Source organism: Pan troglodytes, chromosome 2 (assembly GCF_028858775.2).
Source record: "Pan troglodytes isolate AG18354 chromosome 2, NHGRI_mPanTro3-v2.0_pri, whole genome shotgun sequence".
NCBI lineage: Eukaryota > Metazoa > Chordata > Mammalia > Primates > Hominidae > Pan > Pan troglodytes.
The window spans coordinates 48,648,322-48,672,986 of record NC_086015.1 but is presented as its reverse complement, the minus strand read 5'-3'; the positions used below and the strand labels follow the sequence as shown (position 1 = coordinate 48,672,986).

At 43.9% G+C, this 24,665-nt stretch overlaps 2 protein-coding genes across 13 annotated transcripts in view; one reads left to right on the top strand and one right to left on the bottom strand.

Moving 5' to 3' along the window:
• The window catches only part of LOC104001151 (zinc finger protein 239), a 30,233-nt gene extending 16,717 nt beyond the window's left edge, over positions 1-13,516 (top strand). The window contains exon 2 of the transcript XR_008546957.2: positions 13,392-13,516. The gene's annotated coding sequence lies outside the window, so the exon portion shown is untranslated. The remainder of the gene's footprint in view (positions 1-13,391) is intronic.
• A 476-nt stretch (positions 13,517-13,992) lies between these two features.
• The window catches only part of ZNF35 (zinc finger protein 35), a 14,541-nt gene continuing 3,868 nt past the window's right edge, over positions 13,993-24,665 (bottom strand). For 4 of the 12 annotated variants that reach the window (XM_054680623.2, XM_016940872.4, XM_054680624.2 and 1 more), the window contains exons 2-4: positions 23,543-23,861; positions 22,082-22,226; positions 13,993-16,076 (exon numbers count right to left, since the gene is read on the bottom strand). In XM_054680623.2, coding sequence (XP_054536598.1) covers positions 14,830-16,076; positions 22,082-22,226; positions 23,543-23,734 — 1,584 coding nt within the window. In that variant the 5' untranslated portion in view covers positions 23,735-23,861 and the 3' untranslated portion in view covers positions 13,993-14,829. The remainder of the gene's footprint in view (positions 16,077-22,081; positions 22,227-23,542; positions 23,862-24,665) is intronic. The other 8 variants (XR_010155575.1, XR_010155574.1, XR_010155578.1 and 5 more) reach the window with 3 other exon arrangements.

Below are 24,665 nucleotides of genomic sequence, written 5' to 3'. Positions count from 1 at the left end.
ATAAAATCCCTTTTTGTAGTGTGGCAAGAGTGTGTGAGGATCAGAGTAAGGCCCCAAGTGTTACACCAGTGAGCTTCCTGAAATATCTGGGGTAGGAAGCACAGTACTTACAATCATAATTGTCCTGTATGTATACTATGGTTTCAGAGCATGGGTAGAGAAAAAGAAAAGAAAGAGTAGTCAAAACAAAACAAAACAACAACAAAAAAAATGCATTCTGGGAAAGAGCCAGGGATGGCACTGTCACCAAACATTTGTCTGATGAGGGCAATGCCTGCACGCATAAAGACTGCCAAGCTGAGAGGAGGAGACAGAGGCGCCTTGGAAACTGGCCAAGGCAGCAAGTGGTGGTCAGAGATGGGCTGGGCTGTGGACATGGCGTCCTGGGAGTCACAGAGCTTGACCAAGTCACCTTCCTGGTTGGAGAGAGGCAGGATGAGAACTTGTGACTCAAGAGAGAATTCAGAGATCTATCAGATAAAGTGGGGAAAGGGAGAACAAGGGTACTGCACAGAGTGAAGGGTGTTGAGGGCTGCCAGGTTTGGCAGTAGGGGAGGCAGAGAGATGTGGCTCCCTAGCCTCACAATCCGGGAGCTCAGTCCAGGCAGGAAGAGAAAGCACAAAGAAGCAGGGCAAGCCAACCCTCTGAAGTGTGGGGAGGGACACATGCAGGGCCCTTTCCTCCCCGTAAGCTACAGGAAATACAGCAGGAAAGAAGGACCCTGTTCTAGGAGGTCCAGGAGGAGCAGCTCAGGCTTTTGCTTCCAGGAGGCCTGAAGAAACAGAGGAGTGTGGAAATGCTAAATAGCAGAGCACTGTCCCAAGGGCAGAGATGGCCATGGTCCACTCTAGGCCCTAGCCCTCCAGTTAAGATCTTGATATGATTTGGCTATGTCTCCACCCAAATCTCATCTTGAATTGTAACTCCCACAATTTCCACGTGACATGGGAGGAACCCAGTGGGAGGTAGTTGAATCATGGGGGCAGGTCTTTCCTGTGCTGTTCTTGTAATAGTGAATAAGTCTCACGAGATCTGGCAGTTTTAAAAACGGGAGTTTCCCTGCACAAGCTCTCTCTTTGCCTGCCACCACCCATGTAAGACGTGACTTGCTCCTCCTTGCCTTCTGCCATGATTGTGAGGCTTCCCCAGCCATGTGGAACTCTAAGTCCATTAAACCTCCTTTTTTTTTTTTTTGAGATGGAGTCTCGCTCATCGCCCAGGCTGGAGTGCAGTGGTGCAATCTCTGCTCACTGCAAGCTCCACCTCCCAGGTTCACACCATTCTCCTGCCTCAGCCTCCCGAGTAGCTGGGACTACAGGCGCCCGCCACCACGCCTGGCTAATTTTTTGTATTTTTAGTAGAGACGGGGTTTCACCATGTTAGCCAGGATGGTCTCAATCTCCTGACCTCGTGATCCGCCTGCCTTGGCCTCCCAAAGTGCTGGGATTACAGATGTGAGCCACCGCGCCCGGCCTAAGCCTCCTTTTCTTCCCAGTCTTGGGTATGTCTTTATCAGCAGCATGAAAGTGAACTAATACAGATCTTTTCTCCTATTCCCCAACCCTCTTCTTGGCTTCCTTGAACTTTCTGGTTGTACTCATGCTCTTCAACAAAGATTTCCTATCTCTGTATCTTTCCTCTCACCTTCTGCATGGCTTGGAATACCTAATCCTTGTCCTCTAAAACTGTTCATCCATCCACCCACCCATTCATTCATCCATCCATCCACCCACCCACCCATCAGGCCTGGCTCAAGTCACCTCTCCTTTAGGAAGCCTTCTCCCATCCTTCCCACAGCTCCCAGTGACTGCTCCCTCCTCTATCCTTGACTACCTCTGCCATCCATCCCCATTTCTTTAGCAATGACCTTACATGTTTTGGTGAATTAGATTTCTCTTTCCCATGTATCCATCTTATCTTCACAACTAGGCTGTGTGTTTCTCCAGGGCAACATCTGAATCCTACCAGCCCTGTAGCATTCTTAACCTGGTGCACTTGTGCTAGTATTTGTGAAGGCACCATTCTGGTTGGCACAGTCCCTCTCCTCACATCTGCCAACAAATAAAATATGTTTATCCTGCCTCCCTTGGGCCCCAGAATTAGCACTAGTGCACATCTGGCAAAATGCTCAGGATGGCTCTGAATGACTGGTTTTGGCGTGAAGGTCACCCTGAGGACCACTATGCTTGCCAGACAGCCACAGCTAACCAAGGGGAAAGAATTTTGGGGGGTTTGGCTCTTTGGGGGAGTTATTACAAAGAATTTGGGATCATGACCCAGGAAAACAACCTAGGCAAGTTCTTTGTCTAATCAATGTGAAATTGTGGTGCCATGATGGGCTGGCAATGGGTGTTTGGTAGACAGAACCCTTGTGGCCTCCAGCCTGGCCTGGCATCTGCAGCCAGGTCTGCTCACAGAGCTGGGGGACACATTCTCTCTGGTGCTTTCCTCTACGGACAGCTCAGCACCTTGGAGTAATTCACAAAGAGATGTCTGCTAACTGACCAGGAGGGAAATGGCTTTTCCCAAGACATACAAAACCTGTCTGGCAGCCTTGGGGATAGCTAGGCCCTGAAGCCTGGATTCTGAGAGGTGCACTCTGCTGAGAGTATCAGAGGCCCACATTTCTGAGGTGTGGTGGTTAAGGCCAGGTGGAAAGTGGCCTTACCCAGGCTGGCTGAAGCCTCTCAATTCAGCCCTAGCAGCATTTCTCCAACAGTGGCCCTTGGGGCAGGAAACACATGGGTCCCAGGCAGCAGGTAGCCTTAGAGGGCTGAAGTCAGAGGAAGCTCCAGCCCTACTCTCAGGGTGCCTTTCTCCCAGAGCTCATGCTGTTGTCACCAGGCTAGTACTGAGACCTGGAAAAAAAATTCTGGAGACAAGTCCACTGATGGCCTTGGGAGGGGAAGCTAAAGAAGGTCACAGTGCTGACCCTAACTTCTCCCGCTCCTTTTGCTGGTGGGCAGTGGCAAGAACCCATAGTAAGTAAAGGTAAACTTTCAGGGAGGGTCTGGTGTTTAAAGGCAAAAAAGACTGAGTCGTCATCTCCAGGAGGGACCCTGGCCCCATGCAGCCCACAGAAGCATCCCTCCCAGAGAGCATCCCTTCTCTTCTTGGACAATGACCCCACCCTGGTTAATAACCACAGCGATGTCAAATGACTGAACTGTTTACAGCCCTGTCCTGTCCGAGTCTCCTTTGATGCATACCACCCAGTGAAGCTGGCAGGGCAGGAAATGCTGCTTCATTTGACAGGCAAGGACATTGACTTCTCTGAGGTGACCTAACCAGTCAGAAGCAGAACAGGTCCTGAAAGGCCCCTCATGGCTGCCTGGTGCTTGGCATTTGGTAGCAGCTGGGCAATTGGACACTGAGTGAATAAGAGAGAATGAAATTAGCCTGGTGCATCTCTCACACCTAAGGGCCATGACTTACCTGGGAATAAGGAATGGCTTATGAGAAAGGTGGCTTATGAGTCACAGCCCTACCCTGGCAACCCCAGGTCCTTTCACTACACTCTTCTAGGGCCAGCCATATTCCCACCTCTCACCTTTGGTTGTGGCTCACCAAGCTAAGATGGGAAATGCCAGCCCTTAGCCCTGGTGGGGGTGTTCCCAAGGCAAGAGCCACTGGCCCGGGGCTGCTCCTCCTTCAGGCTTACAGGGCTCATCCTCATCTGTGTGTACCTCACTCTCATTCGAACCCATGATGGAAGAGAGAAAACCCTTTGGTTCTTTGGGATCATCAGGTGTCACCTAAAGGGACAGTAAATACTGTTCGCCAGAGACCTAGCCCATCCCAGGAGGATTATCAGCTCCTTAAGGAGGCAGGGGCATCTTGGGACCAGGCCCCTGTGAATGCAGTTCATGACTGTGGGCACCTATTCTTTCAAAGGCCTAGCTTTGCCCACCAGGGTGGAAGAAGGAAAGGTGCTCCAGCCCACCCCAAGCCTCTGGAAGCCACTCTGGCCTCCACAGCTGTCTGGGACCAGAGACCATCCATCCTGCTCCTTCCTCACAGGGCTTGTGTTGGGGGAACAGGTGTGGTCCAGACCCTGCCAGAGACTCTTATTTCCAGAGAAAACTCCCCATAGCTTCTTCTGGCCCAAGGGGTCACAGAACTATGTGGCTCCTTCTTCAGCACGGTGGCCCCTTAGGCTCTATTCTAAACAGATTCTCCCCCTTGGGACCTGAGTGGTGACTTCACGTCTCGCCTTCCTCAGACAAGGCCTCTGCTTATCATCCGCTAAGCATCCACCACAGAACAAGGCTCTGGAAGCACGGCTGAGGCCCATGTGTAAGGCAGTCAGGGGCAGGCACCCCACGCTGCACTATGAAAGTAAAATGTTTTCCAATCAGGTAAGGCTTGGTTTTCTTTTATCCATGCCTATCCTGTCCTCCAGAAGGCCACAGCAGGCCTGTGCAACCAGGCAGCCTTTCAATCGTTACAAAGCCATTTCCTACCCCTCATTTCACCCCAGCCTCACAATGGCAAGAGAGGACTTACGTTAGAGAGCTTAGGGATCTGTCCTGGGTTGGGAGGTGAGGAACAGGGCCAGCCTAGAATGCCCTCTTCCCCACCTGCCCTCAGGAGTATGGTCTGGTTTCTGCCCTGCCCACCTAAGGCCAGAGAAAGCAGTGGGCAGCACGAGGGTCCCAGGGTCCTGGAGGAAGCCGCCCTTTTCCTCCCTGGCTCTTCCCTGAACTGGGCTCCTCCTCCAGGCCACCACATCTGATCCTGACTCCTACCCTTGCTGCCCACCTGCACATCGCTGCTCTTCTCCTTGCACATTCCCGATTCTTCCCCCATCCCCATAGCTGCAGCCTCCTCCTTCGCCTCCCACATCTCAAGCTCCAGCCCCTCCTTCTCTTTCCTTCCCCCAACACACCACCCACCCCAGATTTGGGCCTGTCCCTAGCCTCCAGGCCCCCACCAGCCCCAACCCCACCCCATGCGAGGGTACAGCCCCTTCTGTTCTCCCTTTCTCGGACTGCCCATTCCTCCCTCAGCTTGCTCCGCTCTTCGCTGGGCTCCCCGGACACCCTGCTTTTGACTGGCTCAATGAGTCCGGCGAGGGCAGAAGGCCCTGGTGCAAGCTTCTTGCCCGGCTGCTCTAGGAAGTTGGGAGATGTCTTCGTCTGTGTGTTTTTCCTGCTTGGTTCCTCCACCTGGATGCCAGAGGAAAAGGGGCGGGAGGCAGGGCCAAGACCTGACTCAGTCCTTATCCACAAAGAATTTCAAAGGGACCGATCTCAAAGGACTAGAAATCATGGGAGAACATATCATCTTGAAGAGGGGAAGTCCTTGATTTGATATTAAATTTTAAATATCCAAACAGCAAAATTAAGTACGACAAACAATAAACCTGGGAAAATATTTGCAACACATATAGCAGATAAGGATAATTTCTTTATAGTTTGTACAAATTGATTATTAAAAGGATGAACAGAAAAACTGCTAAAGAACGCAAATAAGCCAGTCACAGAAAATAAATACAAATGACTTTTAAACATGGGCTATGGTACCCAGTTTCACTCATAGTTGAATGCAAATTAAAATATGAGAGCATTTTTCATTTATGAGATCAGAAACAACACAATAGTTTCAGAGGATTCAGGGGAATGAACATTTTCATACACACACTGGGAACTACATTTCCAATTTCTATCAAAATAACAAATGCACCTACCATTTAATTTCATCAATTTACCCAGGGACAGTGTGCGGGGATATTTGGCACAGTACTGTTTGTAATAGCAAAAGGCAGAAAAGAACCTAGAGGCCCATCAACAGGGGGACTGTATGAATTATGGTACATTCATACAATGGATATCACAAAGCAGTGAAAAAAATGAGGTAGATCTTACAGGCTAATAGAAAGCCATCTCCAAGACACTGAAAAAAGCAAGGTGTAGACTGTATCCTAAGCTTTTCATTTTTTGTGCGTGTTTCTTTAAGGGGGATACATAAGGTTGTAAATGCTGGGACAATCTTGAGGAAAAATCAAGACATTTAAAAATAGCTACCACTGGGGTAGGAGACTGGTTTTGTGGACTGGGAGGGAGTCTCACATCTCTTTGTATGCTTTTGCACCACTGACCTTTTTACTACAGGCAAGAACTGCTCTTTCAATTTAACAAAGAACTCTTACATGTGGAGAGGAGTCCTTGGGGGTGCACTGAGAAGTTCACCTGGGAGAAAGGGGCACAGACTTGTACATCAGAGTTGTTCTAATCCTGACTGGGACTACTGGCTTTGCAAATGGCATAAGAGAACTTCCCTCCTCAGGTGAAGATTAAATGAGATATAACACATTTGGCATTTAGTATGGTGCCTGGCACACAGGAACCCCTCAACTAACAGTAGTGATGATTACAACCTTGCTATTGGTTCAGTAGGGTGACTTGCCTTGAGGGAACCCCAGTCCTTGGAGGGAAAATACCAGAGATCACAGGAATCCTGGAAAACCACACATGGTACAAGTAGGGAACCTAGTCAGTGTCAAGGTAGCCTATGATAGCCAGGTAGCCTGCTACGAGTTGGGTTGTCTCCTCCCTTGTCTCCAGCCCTTCCCAACATCAGAGCGGCATTAGCCACTGTGAAGACAGGGTAGCTCCAGAGAGCTGCAAGGAAAGCAGTGCCTCTCGGACCTGGGCCTGGCCTCATTTGTCATGTCATAGGTCTCACCAGGATGTAGAGGCCCAGACTTCTGGCTTGGGAATTTGCTGCTTGATCTTCCGTGTCCCTTAAGGTCTGCTCATTTTATCTTCAAAACATCACATCTATTCCTTCTCCTCTGGCCCCCTTCTAGTGGCTGGGTCAGAATCCCACTGTCTCTCTTGGGCTCTGAAAAAAACTGCCAATATGGTCTTCAGGATTCCTTTCTCCCCTCACCAGCTCAGCCTCCACTGTCCAGCCAGAACAATGTCACAAATATATATTCTTCTGCTGAACTCCTTCACCTGGTATTAGGTTCTTGGTAACCATAAAATGCTAACAATGGATAAAAATAGGGACCTTACTTCTCCAGACCCTTATTCTATTATTCCCCACTACCCATTTCACACTTCACAAGAAAGTCTCACCACTCTGAACAAGCCATGATCTTTCTCTTTTATTAACCTTCCCCTCCTGATCATAAAAGTAATACAGGCTCATTGTAGAAAATGTAGACAATGCTGAAAATTTAACCACAGTTAACCCCCAATTTCTTTCTTTCCTACGCATGTGCATCTTAGAAAACTCGGCTCTCTGTACAGTGTTTTATTTTGTACTTTGCATCATTTATTTAATATTACTGTGTGCTATTATCATATCACTATTCTTTTAAGTATGACCTTTAGTGGTTGCACAATATTCCATAGTATTATAACTTATTTAATCATTCCCCTATTGTTACTTAGGTTAGTCACTTTTTTGTGAAATGAGTAACATTGACAAGTATATAAATCATTGTACAAATATTCATTCTTAAGACAGCTTTCTAAAAGTGGCACTGCTGTATCAAAGGATATCAACATTCTTTTAAAAATGGTTTAACTTCCCCTAAAATAACAATGAGTAAAAATGGTTAAAATGTGTAACGATGAGGCTGGGCGTGGTGACTCAACGCTTGTAATCCCAGCGCTTTGGGAGGCCAAGGTGGGCGGATCACCTGAGGTCAGGAGTTGGAGACCAGCCTGGCCAACATGGTGAAATCCCATCTCTACAAAAAAATACAAAAAACAATTAGCTGGGAGTGGTGGCATGCGCCAGTAATCCCAGCTACTCAGGAGGCTGAGGCAGGAGAACTGCTTGAAACCGGGAGGTGGAGGGTGCAGTGAGCCAAGATTGCCCCATTGCACTCCAGCCTGGGCAACAAGAGCGAAACTCCATCTCAAAAAAAAAGAGTATAACAATGAGATAAAAGGAACAAATTTCTAGAAGATGGAAAATGAATGATGTGGTAACTAAGACAGCTGGGTGGAGGGAGTAACAGCTTGGAACTCTTGCTGAGGGCTATCCAATGGAAGGAGGTAGCTGATCTACCCTGCCCAACCCCGGAGACTTGGAATTTTGAAACCCCAGGTGCAATGAAGGCTGGGAGGCAGAAGTGGATCTAAAAATAAGGGCATTAAATGGAAGTCTGTAATAACACTTGGCTTCCTTCCCTCCACTTCTAGAAAAGCACTTAACAGCATCTAAACCGCAGACAAAAATATCAGAGGATTTTTGCTAATTAAATCTAAGAGCCCAAGGCAAAATATTCTGTATTCTGGCATTTAGGGTTCTCCAGGGAAACAGTGGGCAAATCTCACTCCTACACACAGAGGTCTCAATTAGGCTTTTAATTCACAGACACACTCACGTGCACACGCACACGTATATGGGTGTAAGAATCACATTTGAGGAAAGTCTAATGAGAGTAAACAAGGTAAACAGAGGGAAAAAAGGACCCAGTGGCAGGGGCATGAAGGGAATGAGATAATTCATGTGACAGAAGATACTTTTAAGAAAAGGCTCTCAGAAATTAAACTAGTTATTGTTAAAATTATTACTGTTAAAAATATTATTCATTAGAAAATAATCAAGGTACTCTTCTCATAGTGGCACAATACAAAGAAATGGAAATAATGAATGCAGCTAAGGATCAATCCACAAGGTCCAACATTTGATTAGCAGGAACAGGAACTCTATAAAGAGTAAAAACAGAAGGAAAAAAAAACATAGAAAGGGGGAATAGTCATATAAATAATGAGAAAATTTCCAAGAGAAGGAGTACCTGAGTCTGTAGATTGAAAAATTCCACTGAGCATTAGGGAACTGAATACATCAAAGATAAAGAAGAGACTTTAAAAGCTTCCAGGCATAGGGGTGGGAAAACAGATCACTGTAATGTAAATACTATTTACTGATTGTCAAATAAATAAGTATCAGATTGGAATCAGGCATCTCATTAGCAGCAGTGGATGCTGTAAGTCAGTGAAGCAGTGGCTACAAACTTCTAGGGAAATTTTTCAACCTAGAATTCCAGAGCCAGCCAAACTACCATCAAGTGAGAGGTCAGAGAAAGACATATAGACACTCAACAACTCTGCCTTCCATGTACTCTTTCCTGACAGGAGACTTGACATGTACTATAATAAAATGATGAAGTAAATAAAGAAAAAGGAAGACACAGAATTCAGAAACAGTTGAGTCCAGTGTAACAACAGAATATAGGCAGAAAGGTCATCAAAAACAGACTAGAGCAGGAGGCTGAAAGCAGAATATACAGAGAGAAAAGAAGTGAATTCAACAGAGTATTTAATTGAATGGAGAATTTGAAAATGACTGCGAGTGTGTGGAAAGCAACCAGTACAAGGTAAAAAGAAAGGCAACTAGAAACTTCCGTAAAAACAAAAAGCTGATCCCAAAAGGAAATATAAACACAGTAAGCTAAGATCTGCAATCAACAATATTCACATGGTTGTAATAATGTTCATGCTGTTTATTTTCAGCTTTTGAAATCAATCAATAAACAAACCATAAAATCCTAACTGGTTACAGAATAGAATTTAAGAATTATCAGACTTGACAATGTAAGAGACAACGATGTGGAAAAGGGAAAGGGAAAGGAAGGGAAGGGTCCCTCCAACATACCACAAAATGGAGAATTGAGATATGGTTTATAGTTAATATAATAAACTAGATATGTAAATATAATAATTATTTTTATAAAATTCTTGCTCCTTATAGAAATATAGAAATTGCTAAAACAAACAAACAAAACCCCTCTTAGTAACCCATAATCCCATTATCCAGAGTATATGGGTTTGAATGTAAGCCTGGAATTAACCGTCAGTATGGCTGTAAGTCATTTAACCACTTATAATATTTTCTTTTTTCCTTCAGGTAATTTATATATATACTTTTAAATAGTATATAGTATATATAAAAGCAACAGTATATGAGAACTGTATTATATACACAATTTTTAATCCAGACTTCTTCACTTTAAAGCAAAAAGGTAAATCTCTGGACACATAGCATATCATGCACTTGTATATGCGTATTAATAAATATACTTCTGAATATGCCTTTAACCATAACGCAGTCAGGGGTTTCCCAGAGATGGAACTTGAACCAAATATAAAAAGAAACTAAGCTTGCTAAAGTAGAAGGGGACTGAGTGGGAAGTAGTGATGAGGTATTATAGGCACTGAGAAAAGTGTGAGCAAAGGCACAGAGAAGAGCAAGCACGTGCCTCTAGGCTGCAGTAAAAGGTGCCTGAGAGTGAAGAGATGAGGCTGGAAAGAGATTATGAAGAGCTCAGTAAATCATGTTAGGGATCCTGATATTTTCCCCATAACAGACATGACAACAGGGATAGTGGACCAGGTTTGCTTTGGCAGTCCAGAATCTAGCAAGACGTTCACCACAAGGGAACACAAAATGTTTTTGTAATGAATGATGCTTAGGAAGGCAGAAATAGCTTCTGGACATTCAATCTGCGTGCCCCAGGTGGTGGGGATAATGTCATTTGATAAGGGAAGGAATCTAAGAGAAAAACAAATTTTAAAGGTTTAAAGAATGTCTGGGCAACATTCTTAGTGATTCTGTAACCTAACCTCATTTAAAAAAAAAAAAAAAGTCACTGGTGATTATGTAATACACCCCAGATTCAACTTTAGGCCCTAAATGTATGTATTGTCTTCAGGAAGCCTGCATAACCTCCAAGTAAGCACAAGATTTAATCTGCAACGTACACTTCTTAGGGGAAGAGGATCCACAATCTCCCCAGGATTCCCAAAGGGGCTGCAACCCCAGAAAGGTTGCAGTGCCTACAATGGATGAGCAAGTGGAGAGGTGACAGACATGGGAGAGGGACAACTACCTGAGACAGGGAGGGGATACAGAGCAGGTGAACAATTAGCTTTGTCCAAAGACACCTCTTCCTAAGCCTGGTGGAATTTATGGCTGTGTTTGAGTGTGTAACTTCATGTTAGGGATTGAAGTCTTTCTCCTGTGCTCCCAGAGTACTGTATGTGATTTCGCCATCAGTTTTGCATCACTGTGCTCCACTTAATACATATCTGTTGGTCTCATTTGAGGATGAGGACAGATTTCCTGGCCCTACTCTTAATGCCAATCACTAGGCCTGCAACAGAGCTCTTAGCCTGACAGCTAAAAGTCTGATAGCTCTCAGTAACTTGGGAAAATGGGGCTTCAGAGTTCCCAACCACTCCTAGCAAGACTACCCAAAAAAGATGGGAGATGAGCCCAAAGAATAGGAAACTAAGCAAACTGACAAAAGGTGGTCACTCCTCCCTTATAAAACATAAAGAAAATGGCAGGCTGCAATTTATTTTGAGGACTGGAATCAGAAGGCAGAGTTATTAGCTGGGGAAGGATCTGATCTGTCTAGTAATCAATCCACTTGGCTCACATGATTTGTGCAGAATCAGAGGCCCTGAACCTGGATGCAGATTTGTGGAAACTGAGATCTGAAGAGGAAATCCAAGTAAAAATGTAAAAAGTCATAATACATACCAAAAGCATGTTATGTAAAACTTGGTTTGCTCATATAAATGTTTGGTATATTCACTTAAATACAAATAAAATAAGCTAGGTGGCAGAATCCTCTAACATCCAGTGGTTGGCAGAGGCACTGATGGACACCTAGTTCAGCTAGTGTAAAGTAAGTCTCCTGTTCTGCTAAAAATACATAGAATGCTTTGCACGTACAGATCCTTATACTGGAGCACCCCCACCCCCTCCACCTTTGATCACACACATTCTTGGCCTGCAGCCTTTACTTTTTGCTACAGTGGCTCATAACCTTTGCTTGTCATTGTAATCCCCTCCAGAGTTTTAAAAAATACAGAGGTCTAGAAATGGAAATTTTAAAAAAGTGCCCAATGTGAATTCTAACATGAAGCCAAGGTTTAAAACCACTGCTTTACTGCAAGGTTGGGTCAGTGAATCTCAAACCTAGTTTTGCATCATAATCCCCTGCGTAGCTTTTCTGAACTACCTATGAGTGAAAATCACAATCATCCATAACTGAATATTATGAGGATAAACATATGTGATAGTAGAATGGTTTAACTGTCTTAATGGTCATAAATCCCAGCAGGTATTCTTTAAGCAAAGTAGTTTCTGTCTCTTGGTGAGTCAAGGTCACAGAGTTATCTCAAATCTTCAGACCTGCTCTCCTGATATTCTCAGCTTCCTGATAAGGCAGGGGGAAAAAACTAACTTGTTCCTACTCTCAGCAGAGACAGGGGGTGGTTTATTTGGGTCTCTCCATTCCGTCAGGGAGACTGGAACAGTCACTGTTAGGATTGGTGAGGGCATGAGTATTTGATCCTACTTTTGAATCCTTTTGATTTCTTGTATTTGTGTCTCTATGATTTAGAGTGAAACTGGGAAAGAAAGTTGCATATGATTTGGAAAAAAAACTAGAGGAGGGAGGAAAAAGGAAATTAATAAGCTTTCTTGTGTATGCCTTCTGTATGTGAAAGTGCACTGTAGGCCAAGCATGGTGGCTCGTGCCTGTATTCCTGACACTCTGGGAAGCCGAGGCAGGTGGATCACCTGAGGTCAGGAGTTTGAGACCAGCCTGGCCAACATAGTGCAACCTCGTCTCTACTAAAAATACAAAAAAGGCTGGGCGCAGTGGCTTACTCCTGTAATCCCAGCACTTTGGGAGGCCAAGGCAGGTGGATCACGAGGTCAGGAGTTCAAGAGCAGCCTGACCAACCCCACTGCTACTAAAAATACAAAAATCAGCTGGGGGTGGTGGCGTGCACCTGTAATTTCAGCTACTCAGGAGGTCGAGGCAGGAGAATCACTTGAACCCGGGAGGCGGAGGTTGCAGTGAGCCAAGATCGTGCCACTGCACTCCAGCCTGGGCAACAGAGCAAGGCTCTGTCTCAAAAAAAAAAAAAAAAAAAATTGGCCAGGCGTGGTGGCACGCACCTGTAGTCCCAGCTACTTGGGAGACTGAGGTAAGAGAATTACTTGAACCTGGGAGGCAGAGGTTGCAGTGAGCCAAGATTGTGCCACTGCACTCCAGCCTAAGACTCCATCTCAAAAACAAAACAAAACTAACACACAAAAAAAGTGCTCTGTAAACTAGAAAACACTATGTGATTAATATTTAGTCTTGCAGAAATGTGATAATAAATGCATGGGACTTCTGCATGAGAGCTGCATCAGGCTCAGCATTTATGATAAATGCTCTTGCATGCCCTGAGGCATTGGAACAGCATGGAGGGACAGAGCCAGAAATCAGGAGACCCAAATTCTAGTCTTAGGTTTGCTGATTTCTGATCACAGTGCCTAAGGCACACTTCAAACATCTGTCACATCAGCTTCCTCACCTGAAAAATGGGACTACACACCCCTTTCTTTGTCTCCCCCACAGGTCTGCATGGGGATTACAGGTGTTTGGCAAGTGGCATGGCAGAACAGAGAATCTAGATTCAGGACCTGGACTTGGATATAAGCTGTCACTTGTTACTTGGCCTTGCACTAAATGACCATTCTCAGGTAAATGGGCAACCACCTGTTTCAGTGTTTTAAGGACTGAGGTAGGTGATCTATGTGAAAGCGTGAGATACGTGCCAGGTATCATGATCAATACATAAGGGTACACAACAAAGAATAAAAGTTCTATATAAATACAAGGCAATATTATTACATAACTCTACCTATTGCATAGTTTTATAAATCACTTTTCCAGGAGTAAAGGCTGAATGGTAACAAAGATATCTTACCTTGGCCAGTTTCTTCATCCTTCTAAAAGTTTTCATATTCCAATACCTCTGAATTTCTCAAAAAATCAAATTAAGACCTTAGGAATCTTACTTCCACCTCCCCTCTCCCATCACTTTCCCTCTTTGGTCTTCTCAGAATGAGAAGAGCTCCACTATTTCTTCTAAACACCATCCAGAATGTGAGAATGAAACCCAAACTGAGACCCCTGGCTGGACTTGAGCAGAATGACAGCAGAGACAACTGGGGCATGCCTCTAGGCAAGCTTTATTCTTTGACTCCTTTATCCAGGAAGGGGCTGTTAGTTGCATCTCACCCAAATGGAATGCGATGGGAATTGGGGGCTTGAGTTGTTTGGAGAATGAGCTGTTGATCTTGGCAAATGAATATAGCTGGTGTGTGGTGTCCATCAATCCTTGAGTGCTTGGCCATGGAGACTAGGGAATGGTCAGAACAGACCCAGAGGTCCCCAGATCTTTACAATACCAAGGTTCAGGAGGTATAGACAGTAAGGAAAAAGTCCATTTCCTATTTCTGTCCATTTTCAGTAAAGTTTTTGTTTTGACTGGCTTTTAAAAAATTACCTAGGAAATGGAAAGTTTATAAACATTCGTAAGTGAATTGTTGAACTGCTACCCCAAGTGGTTTCCTTACCTAGTCACCACTTAACCAGAAATATTAGAATACACGGTTCAACCAGAATTCAACCAGGCAGATAACCTGCCTGTTGCTCAAGCAATCATCAGAGTTTTAAAAAACAAAATTAAGCAAAAAAGACCTTTCCCCAAATAGCATCATTACCACTTAGCTTTGTATGACCCATTCCTAGGAAAGCCACATTCCACTTCAGAGAACATGACCGCTTAAGGTACAGTTAAAACAAAGTCCTTGCCTTTAGGTGCTTACTTTTTGTTTTAAATTAGCCTCTGAAATGCTTTTCTTGTGTCTTGTGCTGCATTCCTGAAAACTCTAACTTTTAAGGACACAGCCCTCACTTTTATAGAGGAGGAAGAAAACAGCAAAGAGGTGTCTCATTAGAGAGGCAGAAGGTTATGACCAATGCTGGAGGTCTTCCTCTTCCTTACTTGTTATTCAACAAGATGGGTTCTATGGTGTCGCATGAGGTGTGAGTTGGAAATGAAAGCTGCACCACACTTCTCACATTCATAGGGCTTCTCCCCAGTGTGGGTTCTCTGGTGCACGGTGAGGCTCGACCTCTGTCTGAAGGCCTTCCCACACTCATTACATGTGTAAGGTTTTTCTCCATTATGAATTCTCTGATGAATAAGTAGGTATGAGCTACATGTGAAGGCCTTCCCACATTCATTACACACGTAAGGAAGATCTCCACTGTGAATTCTCTGGTGGACAATAAGGCAAGAGAGCTGACTGAAGGCTTTCCCACATTCGCTGCAGTCGTAAGGTTTCTCTGCAGTGTGAATTCTCTGGTGCACAATAAGGTGTGAAAAACAACTAAAGGCTTTCCCACACTCTTTACACTCATATGGCTTCTCACCAGTATGGCTTCGCTGATGTACAATAAGATTTGCACTCTGGGTAAAGGCTTTGCCACAGTCGTTACAGGCAAAGGGCTTCTCCCCAGTGTGGATCCTCTGGTGGACAATGAGGTTTGAGCTCCTAGTAAATGTTTTCCCACATTCATTACATTCATAGCATTTTTCTGTAATGTGGACTTTCTGGTGCCGAGCAAGTTGTGAGCTGTAACTAAAGGCTTTCTCACATTCATTGCACTTAAAAGTTTTTTCTAAGGAGTGGATTTTTTGATGTACAGTCAGATTTGAACTCTGAGTGAAGGCTTTCCCACATTTTGAGCAAACATAAGGTTTCTGTCCAGTGTGGATTCTCTGATGCACAACGAGGTTTGCACTCTGAATGAAGGCCTTCCCACACTCATGACATTCAAAGGGTTTCTCTCCAGTGTGGATTCGCTGATGCACAACGAGGTTTGCACTCTGACTAAATCCTTTCCCACACACGCTACATGTAAAAGGCTTTTGTCCAAGCTGGGTTTTTGGATTTTTAACAGCGCCAGAATTAAGGCTATATTTTCCTCCAGATTTCTTACATTTCTGGTTTTCCTCTTCTTTGAAGCTTTCAGGTAAGTGACAGTCATTCACTATCACTTGTCTGAAATCTTTCTTTTCCCTCTTTATTCTCTGCCTCTTTAACATGTTTGCCTTTTCACAAGCTTCTCCTAACTCAGGTCCTTGAGGATCAGCTTTCTGGATTCTTTCTGGTATGATGAGGGGTTTTTCAGCTTCCTCACATATCTCAGTTTTTGGAACCAGTAACTGTAGGTTCTTGGTTTCAGCACCTGAACCAAGAAACAGAAAATACAAATGTTAGCTTTCTCTGGCCTAGAAAAAGAATAGGATCATCAAGTCATAAAAGGAAGTATGTGATTTCAGCACCTCCACAAAATGGCTTCATCAAAGAAGAGAATCCCATCACATGTTACCTCTCCTCTCTAGGTTCTTCAGCTGGGGCTTTGCCCTCCCCTCTACCTATGGCAGAACCCACTGACTCATGGTCTTTCCAGCACTTCCACTTGCCTCCATTAGACACTTAACCCCGCTGCCCGCTGCCTCATGCCAGGGAGGGCCAATCTCCAGACAGCGCTCCTGCTGGCTGTATGATGACTGCCCTTGCAACAAAGACCAGTTATGAAGGACACAAGCCTCTCCCTAGGCTTGCCTTCTTACCTTAGCTACTTAGTGTGGATTTGCTTGCAACCCACCAGTTAATTAGGGTGATTTGCTACCCGTAAACAAAGATCTAGCAACTGAGGTTTCTGTGTCTGAGGATGCTGGATATCAAAGAAAGGATAAGCATGGACAGAAAGGGTAACACTGGCTGCCAAGACAGCCACAGCAGCCAAAACCATATGAAACACTGCGAGGTCCTGCAGCATACAGGTTAAGAACATGGATTCTAGAGCTAGACTGCCTGGTTTCAAATCTCTGCTCTGACACTAACTAGCTCCATGACTTTGGGCTACTTAACTCCTGTGTGCCTCAGTTTCCCAATCTCTAAAACAGGGATACTAATAGTATCTACCTCATAAGGCCATGAGTAGATTAATGGAGTTACTCTATGTCAACTACTCAGATATTGCCTGGAATACAGTCAGTGCTCTGAATGTGTGCAGCAACTTTCAGGCTGACTGATGATGTTGTGAGGGGCCAGAAGGAAAGATGAACCCTTAGGGGAGGGGAGCTGCTATGGTGATAGACAGCTACACTAGGAGAATTAAAAAAGAAACTGTACATGGCAAACTCTTACCCTTGTGTCAGGGGAACAGCTTAGCATTGTGTCAAGGAAAGCTGACCTTGTTGAGTTATGGCATAACCTGCTCCACAATGCCAGAAAATATCATGAGAACATCAAAACACCCTGAAGCTTTATGACACTGATTAGTCTCTGGATGCTTTACATTGCTTCAGAACCTAATGGTGTCAAAAAGGGGTCCTGCTATCAGTAACATCATAGTTCTTTATGTTTGTCTCCTCTGCACCCTCACTTTCCTTGACCTTGAAATGTGCACCCATGTAATCCAGTTTTGGCACAGTGAACCCTTAACAAGTGTTTGTCAATTAAACCAAGCTCAAGAAATAAGGCAAGTGAAATAAAGGGTAACAGGAATGGGTGGCAAGCCTGTAGAGGAGGGAGGTATTCCCACTGGTGATGTCAGCTCAGAAATAAGCAGTGGTGCTGTGAGCTTCAGGTTATAACTGCTGCTACTGCGCAGGGGAGAGACTAGCACCCATGAGAGGGAAATATTCTACAGGATGACCATCCAACCAATGATATGAGTGGGTGGGACAAGGATGTTGGGGTGGTACAAAGCAATATTGGGGGCAGGAAAACAGCCTGGTTTGATTGCCTGGTTAAGACTATGGTAATCTGAAATTCTATCACAATCATTCAGACAAGATGAGCAGTGTCAGAGGAAAGAAATGCCCAAGTGCTGGTTACAGTAGAGCCCCAGATATGACAAACAATAAATATCTGAAATGCTGGCCAGGCACAGTGGCTGATGCCTGTAACCCCGGCACTTCGGGAGGCTGAGGCAGGCAGATCACCTGAGGTCAGGAGTTTGAGAACGGCCTGGCCAACATGGTGAAACCCCGTCTCTACTAAAAATACAAAATTAGCCAGGTGTGGTGGTGCATGCCTGTAGTCCCAGCTACTTGGGAGGCTGAGACAGGATAATCACTTGAACTTGGGAGGTGGAGGCTGTACTGAGCTGAGACTGCACCACTGCACTTGCACTCCAGCCTGGGCCAGACAAAGCAAGACTCTATCTCAAAGAAAAAAAAAAAAAAAGCCGGGTGCAGTGGCTCATGTAATCCCAGCACTTTGGGAGGCTGAAACGGGTGGATCACCTGAGGTCAGGAGTTCAAGACCAGCCTGGCCAACATGGTGAAACCCCGTCTCTAGGAAAAATACAAAAAAAATAGGTGGGTGTTGTGGCAGGCACCTGTAATCCCAGCTGCTCTGGAGGCTGAGGCATAAGAATCAATTGAACCCAGGAGGCAGAGGTTGCAGTTAGCCGAAATCGTGCCACTGCACTCCAGCCTGGGCAGCAGAGCGAAACTCATCTCAAAAAAAAAAAAAAAAAAAAATCTGAAATGCTAAACTTTTTCTGGTTATTTCTATTCCTACTGTTCTGCTAGCTCCCTCTTTTTAAAAATGTTCTGTTTTTCTCTCTGTAGTTTACTTGCTTTTATATCTTTTCTTCTGCTGCTGCTTATTTTTTCCTGCTATCTCAACCCCCTACTGACTCTTCATCTCTCTCCTCTCCTGTTTTTTAATTTTTTGTGTGAAATATTTTGAATTTTTCCATATACAGTTTCATGCCTCTTCTGTTTTTCTTTTGCTGACTGCTTGCTTCTCTTTGTGTTCTCTACTGTTACTTTATCACCTACATCCCACTTTATTCTCCTCCCATCCAACGTCTCCTCCCTTGATTCTTTTCACCTCCTCTTTTGCTTTAACTCCCCATCACTGACACCTGGGCCTCCCATACCCCAGCTGGGCATCTCTCCAACAGAAACAGAGCCCATGAAAACTTTAGTTCATAGCTGCACTGTCTCCCTGACCTTCACTCCTACCCTCCTTACTGGGAGATTTAGAATGTTGGGCATGAAAAATGAAGATCAATGGGAACTACTAAACTGATTAGAGCCAATAACGGAAACAATTCCTTCTATCTGAATAATGTCTCATGTCAAAACCATTACAAAACCAGGTGCAACTGTAGCCTAGAAGGTTTTCATGCAAGTGATTCATCACTGAGTAAAGTAAGACCTGGGGTCTTGGCAAGTGCCTAAGAAAAGAGAATTAGGGTCCATCTGGTGTAGTCAAGTTCAAATTTCTTTGGGTAAAAAGATTAATCAGCAAATAATTCGGGCGTATAACCTTGGCTTATTTGAAATGGTATTTTTCCTTTTTTAAAAAAACATGTAGGATTACTGTAGCTCTAGAGAAATTAAATTAAGTACAGAAATAATGAAAAACTAAAACAAAAACTAATTTGTGACCAACTAGAACACAGGCATAGCCATAGTTTTGAAATCAATACTCTTCTTTCACTCTTTTTTTTTTTTTAAAGATACCTGAAATGCTACATAAGCCTGCCACCTTAGCTGGTGACTGTATTCTGAGATAAGAAGGGTAATTTGATTTACTAAATTTATAAGTCCAATTCATTAGATTTATAACAGCTGTGTTTATCAAGATTTTATTTACAAGATTTATAAGTCTGCCCAGTTAGGTGTTTGGAATGTTTTAAAGAACTAAAGATATCAAATTTGTAATTATGTTTTATATAAAGAAATTTGATAAGCAGGTAGAATTAAATGTTTAAAAATTTTAATTAATTTATTTTTTTAGACAGAGTCTTGCTCTGTTGCCCAGGCTGGAGTGCAGTGGTGCAATCTTGGCTCACTGCAACCTGTCTCCCGGGTTCAAGCGATTCTCCTGCTTCAGCTTCCCAAGTAGCTGGGACTATAGGCACGCACCACCATGCCTGGCTAATTTTTGAATTTTTAGTAGAGACAGGGTTTCACCATGTTGACCAGGCTGGTCTCGAACTCCTGATATCAGGTGATTCACCCGCCTCCGCCTCCCAAAGTGCTAGGATTACAGGCTTGAGCCACTGCGCCCGGCCAAAATGTTTTAAAAATTTAATCTGTAAAATTTGAAGCTTAACTGAACATAAGTTAAAGAAAAAATACAAATGTTCTCACTTTTATACAAATATTTCTAGATGTGTGGATGAAGTAAAAAGTTATGCTTAATGACTTAAAAATTGGTTTTTAAATGAATAAACTTTAATAAATTCAACATTAATTAAAATATGAAAACTACAGTTAAAACTTGCTCAGACATTAAAAACCCAGTAACACATCACAATTTCCAAAGCACTTTCATGTATATTATACAATTTCATCACGAAGATGAAACTGTTCTCCTTCAGCTAAAAAAAGAGCAAGGTTGTGTCTTATTCATTTCTGTATCTCCAGCACCTATCACACTGCCTGACACATAGGAAGGAGGCCGCCAACAAATCCTGTACTTAATGAACACACCCAATTTGTAGAACAGGAAATGGAGGTCCAGAGAGAGAAGGGACTTACTCAAGGTCACAGAGTTATTACAGGCAGGGCAGCAACCCCACTCAGATATCTCTCACACATAGAGCTCAGTGTTCCCACCATCGCCTGCTGACATCGCCATGGAAATAGCGTTGGCAGTGTTCCTGCCATTGCCATGGAAATAGCTGGCAGCACAAAATACTAAGTCTTGGGTATGAACATGGTCTTGAGGTAAGAGGCAAAGTAGGAAAAGGGAGCCCATTCCTGATGAGGTGCAGCTGTTGGGGTTAAGACTATGAATGGCTGATAAAGCTCAGAGACAGAAAATAAGTGACATGCAGGCGAATGCACCAGAGAGAATGGAACAGAAAGCAGAAAGTGGGGAACAGAAGCTGCTAAGAGTTTGGGAATAATTAAATATGAGACAAGAAAATCTAGGTGGAGATCCTTGTCTTCCCCATAGCACTGGTTTAAGAAAGTGACTTGGTCCCCAGATGCCTGAGGAACTGGTTAGGGAGGAGAGTGGGTTCAAAATATTCAATATCTGGCAGACTCATAAAAAGAATAGGGCTTGGCAATCAGCCAGTAAGTGCTTTGAAACACAGGACTCATGGCTACTGCATTCTTGACCCTCACTTATATGTCACTCCTCCACAGGCAAGCTTCTGCCACTGCCAGTGAGATCTTTAGAACATACTACCCTTTCTCTAGTCCTAGCTTAGAGAGAACAAGTTGATAAGCCATCAGTACCCTTCACGAAGACCTAGTTTTGAACATCATTATGGTTGACACAGCTGCTCAAAATCCTCTATAATTTGCACAAAGATCTATGAAAACAGAACATCTCCAGGGCATTTGCTCAAAATCACCACAAAAGTTGACTGTTCCTACCTCGGCTAGCATCTCTTGCAGGCTCACCAACCTATGCTAACTGCAAAGCGTATAAAGAGGACATGTGCCTACATGTGTGCACAGAGATGAAACTCATTGAACAATAAATATCACTAAAAAGTGAGTTTGGAATTCACCTATTGTATGGTAAATACACCTGATGGCAACAACTTAAGCATACCCTGAGAATGAGCCTGTATGGCAGACACACCTGAATATAGTTTGGAGTTCCAAGCAAAGGAATCCAGAAGTGGCCAACCTGGAGATCCATTCCTTATCCATTCCCCACCACTTTCAGTGGAATGCGGGCCTTAAAGGGGATTGAGGCCCCTTGTTTTGGGTTAAATTAAGGCTGCCAGGTGGAGGTCATTAGGGGGAGGGTGTTAAGTGAAAATGCGACATAAACCGCATGCCTTTTGCAAGCAGTTGCAGCTCTCCTGTCCAGCCTGTGCCACTGGGCCATGTGGTTCTCCCGTGCCCAGTCCACTGCCTCTAGACTGTCTACCCTGTACATAAACATCTAGTAAAATTGTATGTTGTTTGCTGGCTCTGGGTCTCTTTTTCAGCCTCTTGAACCTGGTACCGTATTGGTGTTGATCAGGTTTCAGCACACCTATGTTTGTCTAGTGTCTTGAGCCTGTGTGCAAAATAAGCCACTTCCCATGACAAATGCACAGGCATTTCAGCATTCCTCTTTCCAGCTTTCCTTGACACTTTCAATACCTCAGTACTCTGTTGGTCAACCTAGGAGACTGGATGCCCACCAGTCTCTGAAAAGATTTTGAGAAACCCCAATGGTCAGATTCAGAATCAGGGAACTGAACCATACCTAGAAAGTTCATGGTCCCATGAGTCTCCAGTATCTCACTCTTGGCCAGAGTCCCTGGTAATGAGTAGCTGCCAAGGGTTGAAGCAGCAGGTGCCTCCTGAGTTGCTTTCAGGACTACCGCCATATCCCAGGATATGTTCTGACCCTAGAGACAAGCAGGCACATGTTTAAGAGGGAACTGGTGGTAGGGGGTAGTGTGGTTACAATTTTGAGAATGAGAACATAATTATCTATTCCTGGAGGCCATAGAACAATTTTTAAAAACAGAAAAGGAAGCCAGAGTCTCCTCCAACCCCCAGGGTGAGTTGGGCAGAGAAACAAGCTAGCTACTTTCTTCCTTATTACTTTGATTGCACCTCACTGCTCACTCCAGAATCTAAACCTAGCTTACCAGTGAGTACATGATAAGAGGAGAGAGCATATGGGAAGAATTTTCAGAGTGAACTTTTGTGGGATCTAAAGATCAAAGCAGCAAGGTTTTGATGATATTATTACAGAAAGGCTCTGGGGGAACCTCTGCCCTCATTTGACTAGTAATGGTAAGGGGTGTGTTTGAAACATTAAGGACAGCACAGTGTACAGCCTCATGAATCAAAGTGTGGTGCAAAGATCAGCAGCAGTATCTGCATCACCTGGAAGCTTGCAAAACAAACAAACAAAGAACACAGAATCTCAGACCACCCCCAGACATCCTCAATCAGAATCTGAACTTTAACTGTTTTAACAAGAACCCCTAGGTGATTCCTATGCACATTAAAGTTTTAGAAGCTCTGGTTAGCATTGTCAAAACCTGACTGAAATTACCTGAAGAGTTTTAAAAAACATGGATACCCAGGTCCCACCCTTAGATTCTTTTTTTTTTTTTTTTTTTTTTTGAGGCAGGGTCTCACTCTATTGCCCAGGCTAGAGTGCAGTGGCATGAATTCGGCTCACTGCAACCTATGCCTCCAAGGCTCAATCAATCCTCCCACCTCAGCCTCCCAAGTAGCTGAGACTACAGGCATGTGCCACCATGCCAAGCTAATTTTTTGTATTTCTGCATTGCAAAACACGAGGTGTGTAATGTTGCTCAGGCTGGTCTTGAACTCCTGACCTCAACTGATCCTCCCGCCTTGGCCTCCCGCCTTGGCCTCCAAAGTGCTGGGATTACAGGTGTGAGCCACTGTGCCTGGACCACGGATTCTGATTTAATAGGAATAGAATACAGTATGGACATCAAGATTTTATAAAAAGCTCTCCAGGTTCTGTGTAGCAAAATTTGAGAACCACTGGTTTACAGAAAGTACTGAATGTCACATCAATCAGAAGGGAATGTTTCTATCCTATTACAAAAGACTGGAAGCTAGAATTGTACCCAAGAAATAAGACTCCAGGTGTGGAAGTAGAGGGGCAGAGTCCCCTCTTAAACTACTTGAGGTCTTCAAGTATCTCCTCCCCTCTTCCTCTGAGGCCCCCGTTTACCTTTTCTTCCTCTTCTGATCCATCAAGGCCTGTCTGAAGACCCTGCACTGGGGCCCAGACTTTGATGTTCTCAGAGTGCACTTGTTGGCTGGATGCCTGACCTGGGAAGTTTTCTTCTTCTTCCTCCTCCTTTTTCACCTTCACTGGGCCCCATGGGGCTAGGGCCATGGCTTCTCTCAATTCTGCAGTCATCTTCTCTGCTCAGCAGGGGAACTCCTATAGCTGGGAGCTGCCCAGCAGAGGTCAAACCCCATCCAAGCTTTATGTTTCAAAAGCTTCTTCTTGAGTTTCTTCCCAGGGCCAAGATGAGTACTGCCTACTGAGAAATCAGAAAACACTGTTAGCACCAAGGAGAGATTTGCTGGATGCCACTTAGCAAATTTGCCGGATGCCACACCGGCAAATTTCACCAGCGCCTGGCCAGGGACCAATGTAGGACATGGAATCCTCTATTCCTCCCTCATAGGATGAAGGGGTTGGACTATAAATATGTAATATCTTCCCATAATAACCACATTGCAAACAGCTTTATATAATGTTTATTGATTTTTTCCTGATTAAAAGTTAACTTACTTTTATTGTAAAAACTTAAAAGCAGCAAATGATTAAGAAAAATCATCTCGGTCTACCTCCAAAGAGATAACCACTATACATTTTAAGATTTAAGATATTTCTTTCAAAGGAAAATCTCCAACCATACTATTAATAATTATGATTTTACAAATTCTTGTTTTTGACTATGGGGATACATATTTTCACAATTATCATCATAGCATTTTTTAAAAAAGGATTTTACAACAAAAAGATTTTTTATTGCCAAGGATACAAAATAATGTGAACAAAAGGATCCCAAGAAAAAGACTGGGAGTCTTTATACCAACGTGTTAGCAGTGGGTAGTTAACTCTGGGTGGTGTAATTACAGGTAGTTTTAAGGTTCTTTTCATTTTTTTTGTTTGATTTTTACATTTTCCATAGCTTCCAAATGTCCTGTGAGATAAAATATTACACTTAAGATTTAAAAAAAGATTACTTTCATGTTGCCATTCTTCATGCTTATTTTAAATGCTACACAATAACCTATGGTGTTGATAAATCTTCACTCTCATTGAAAAAGGATCAAGT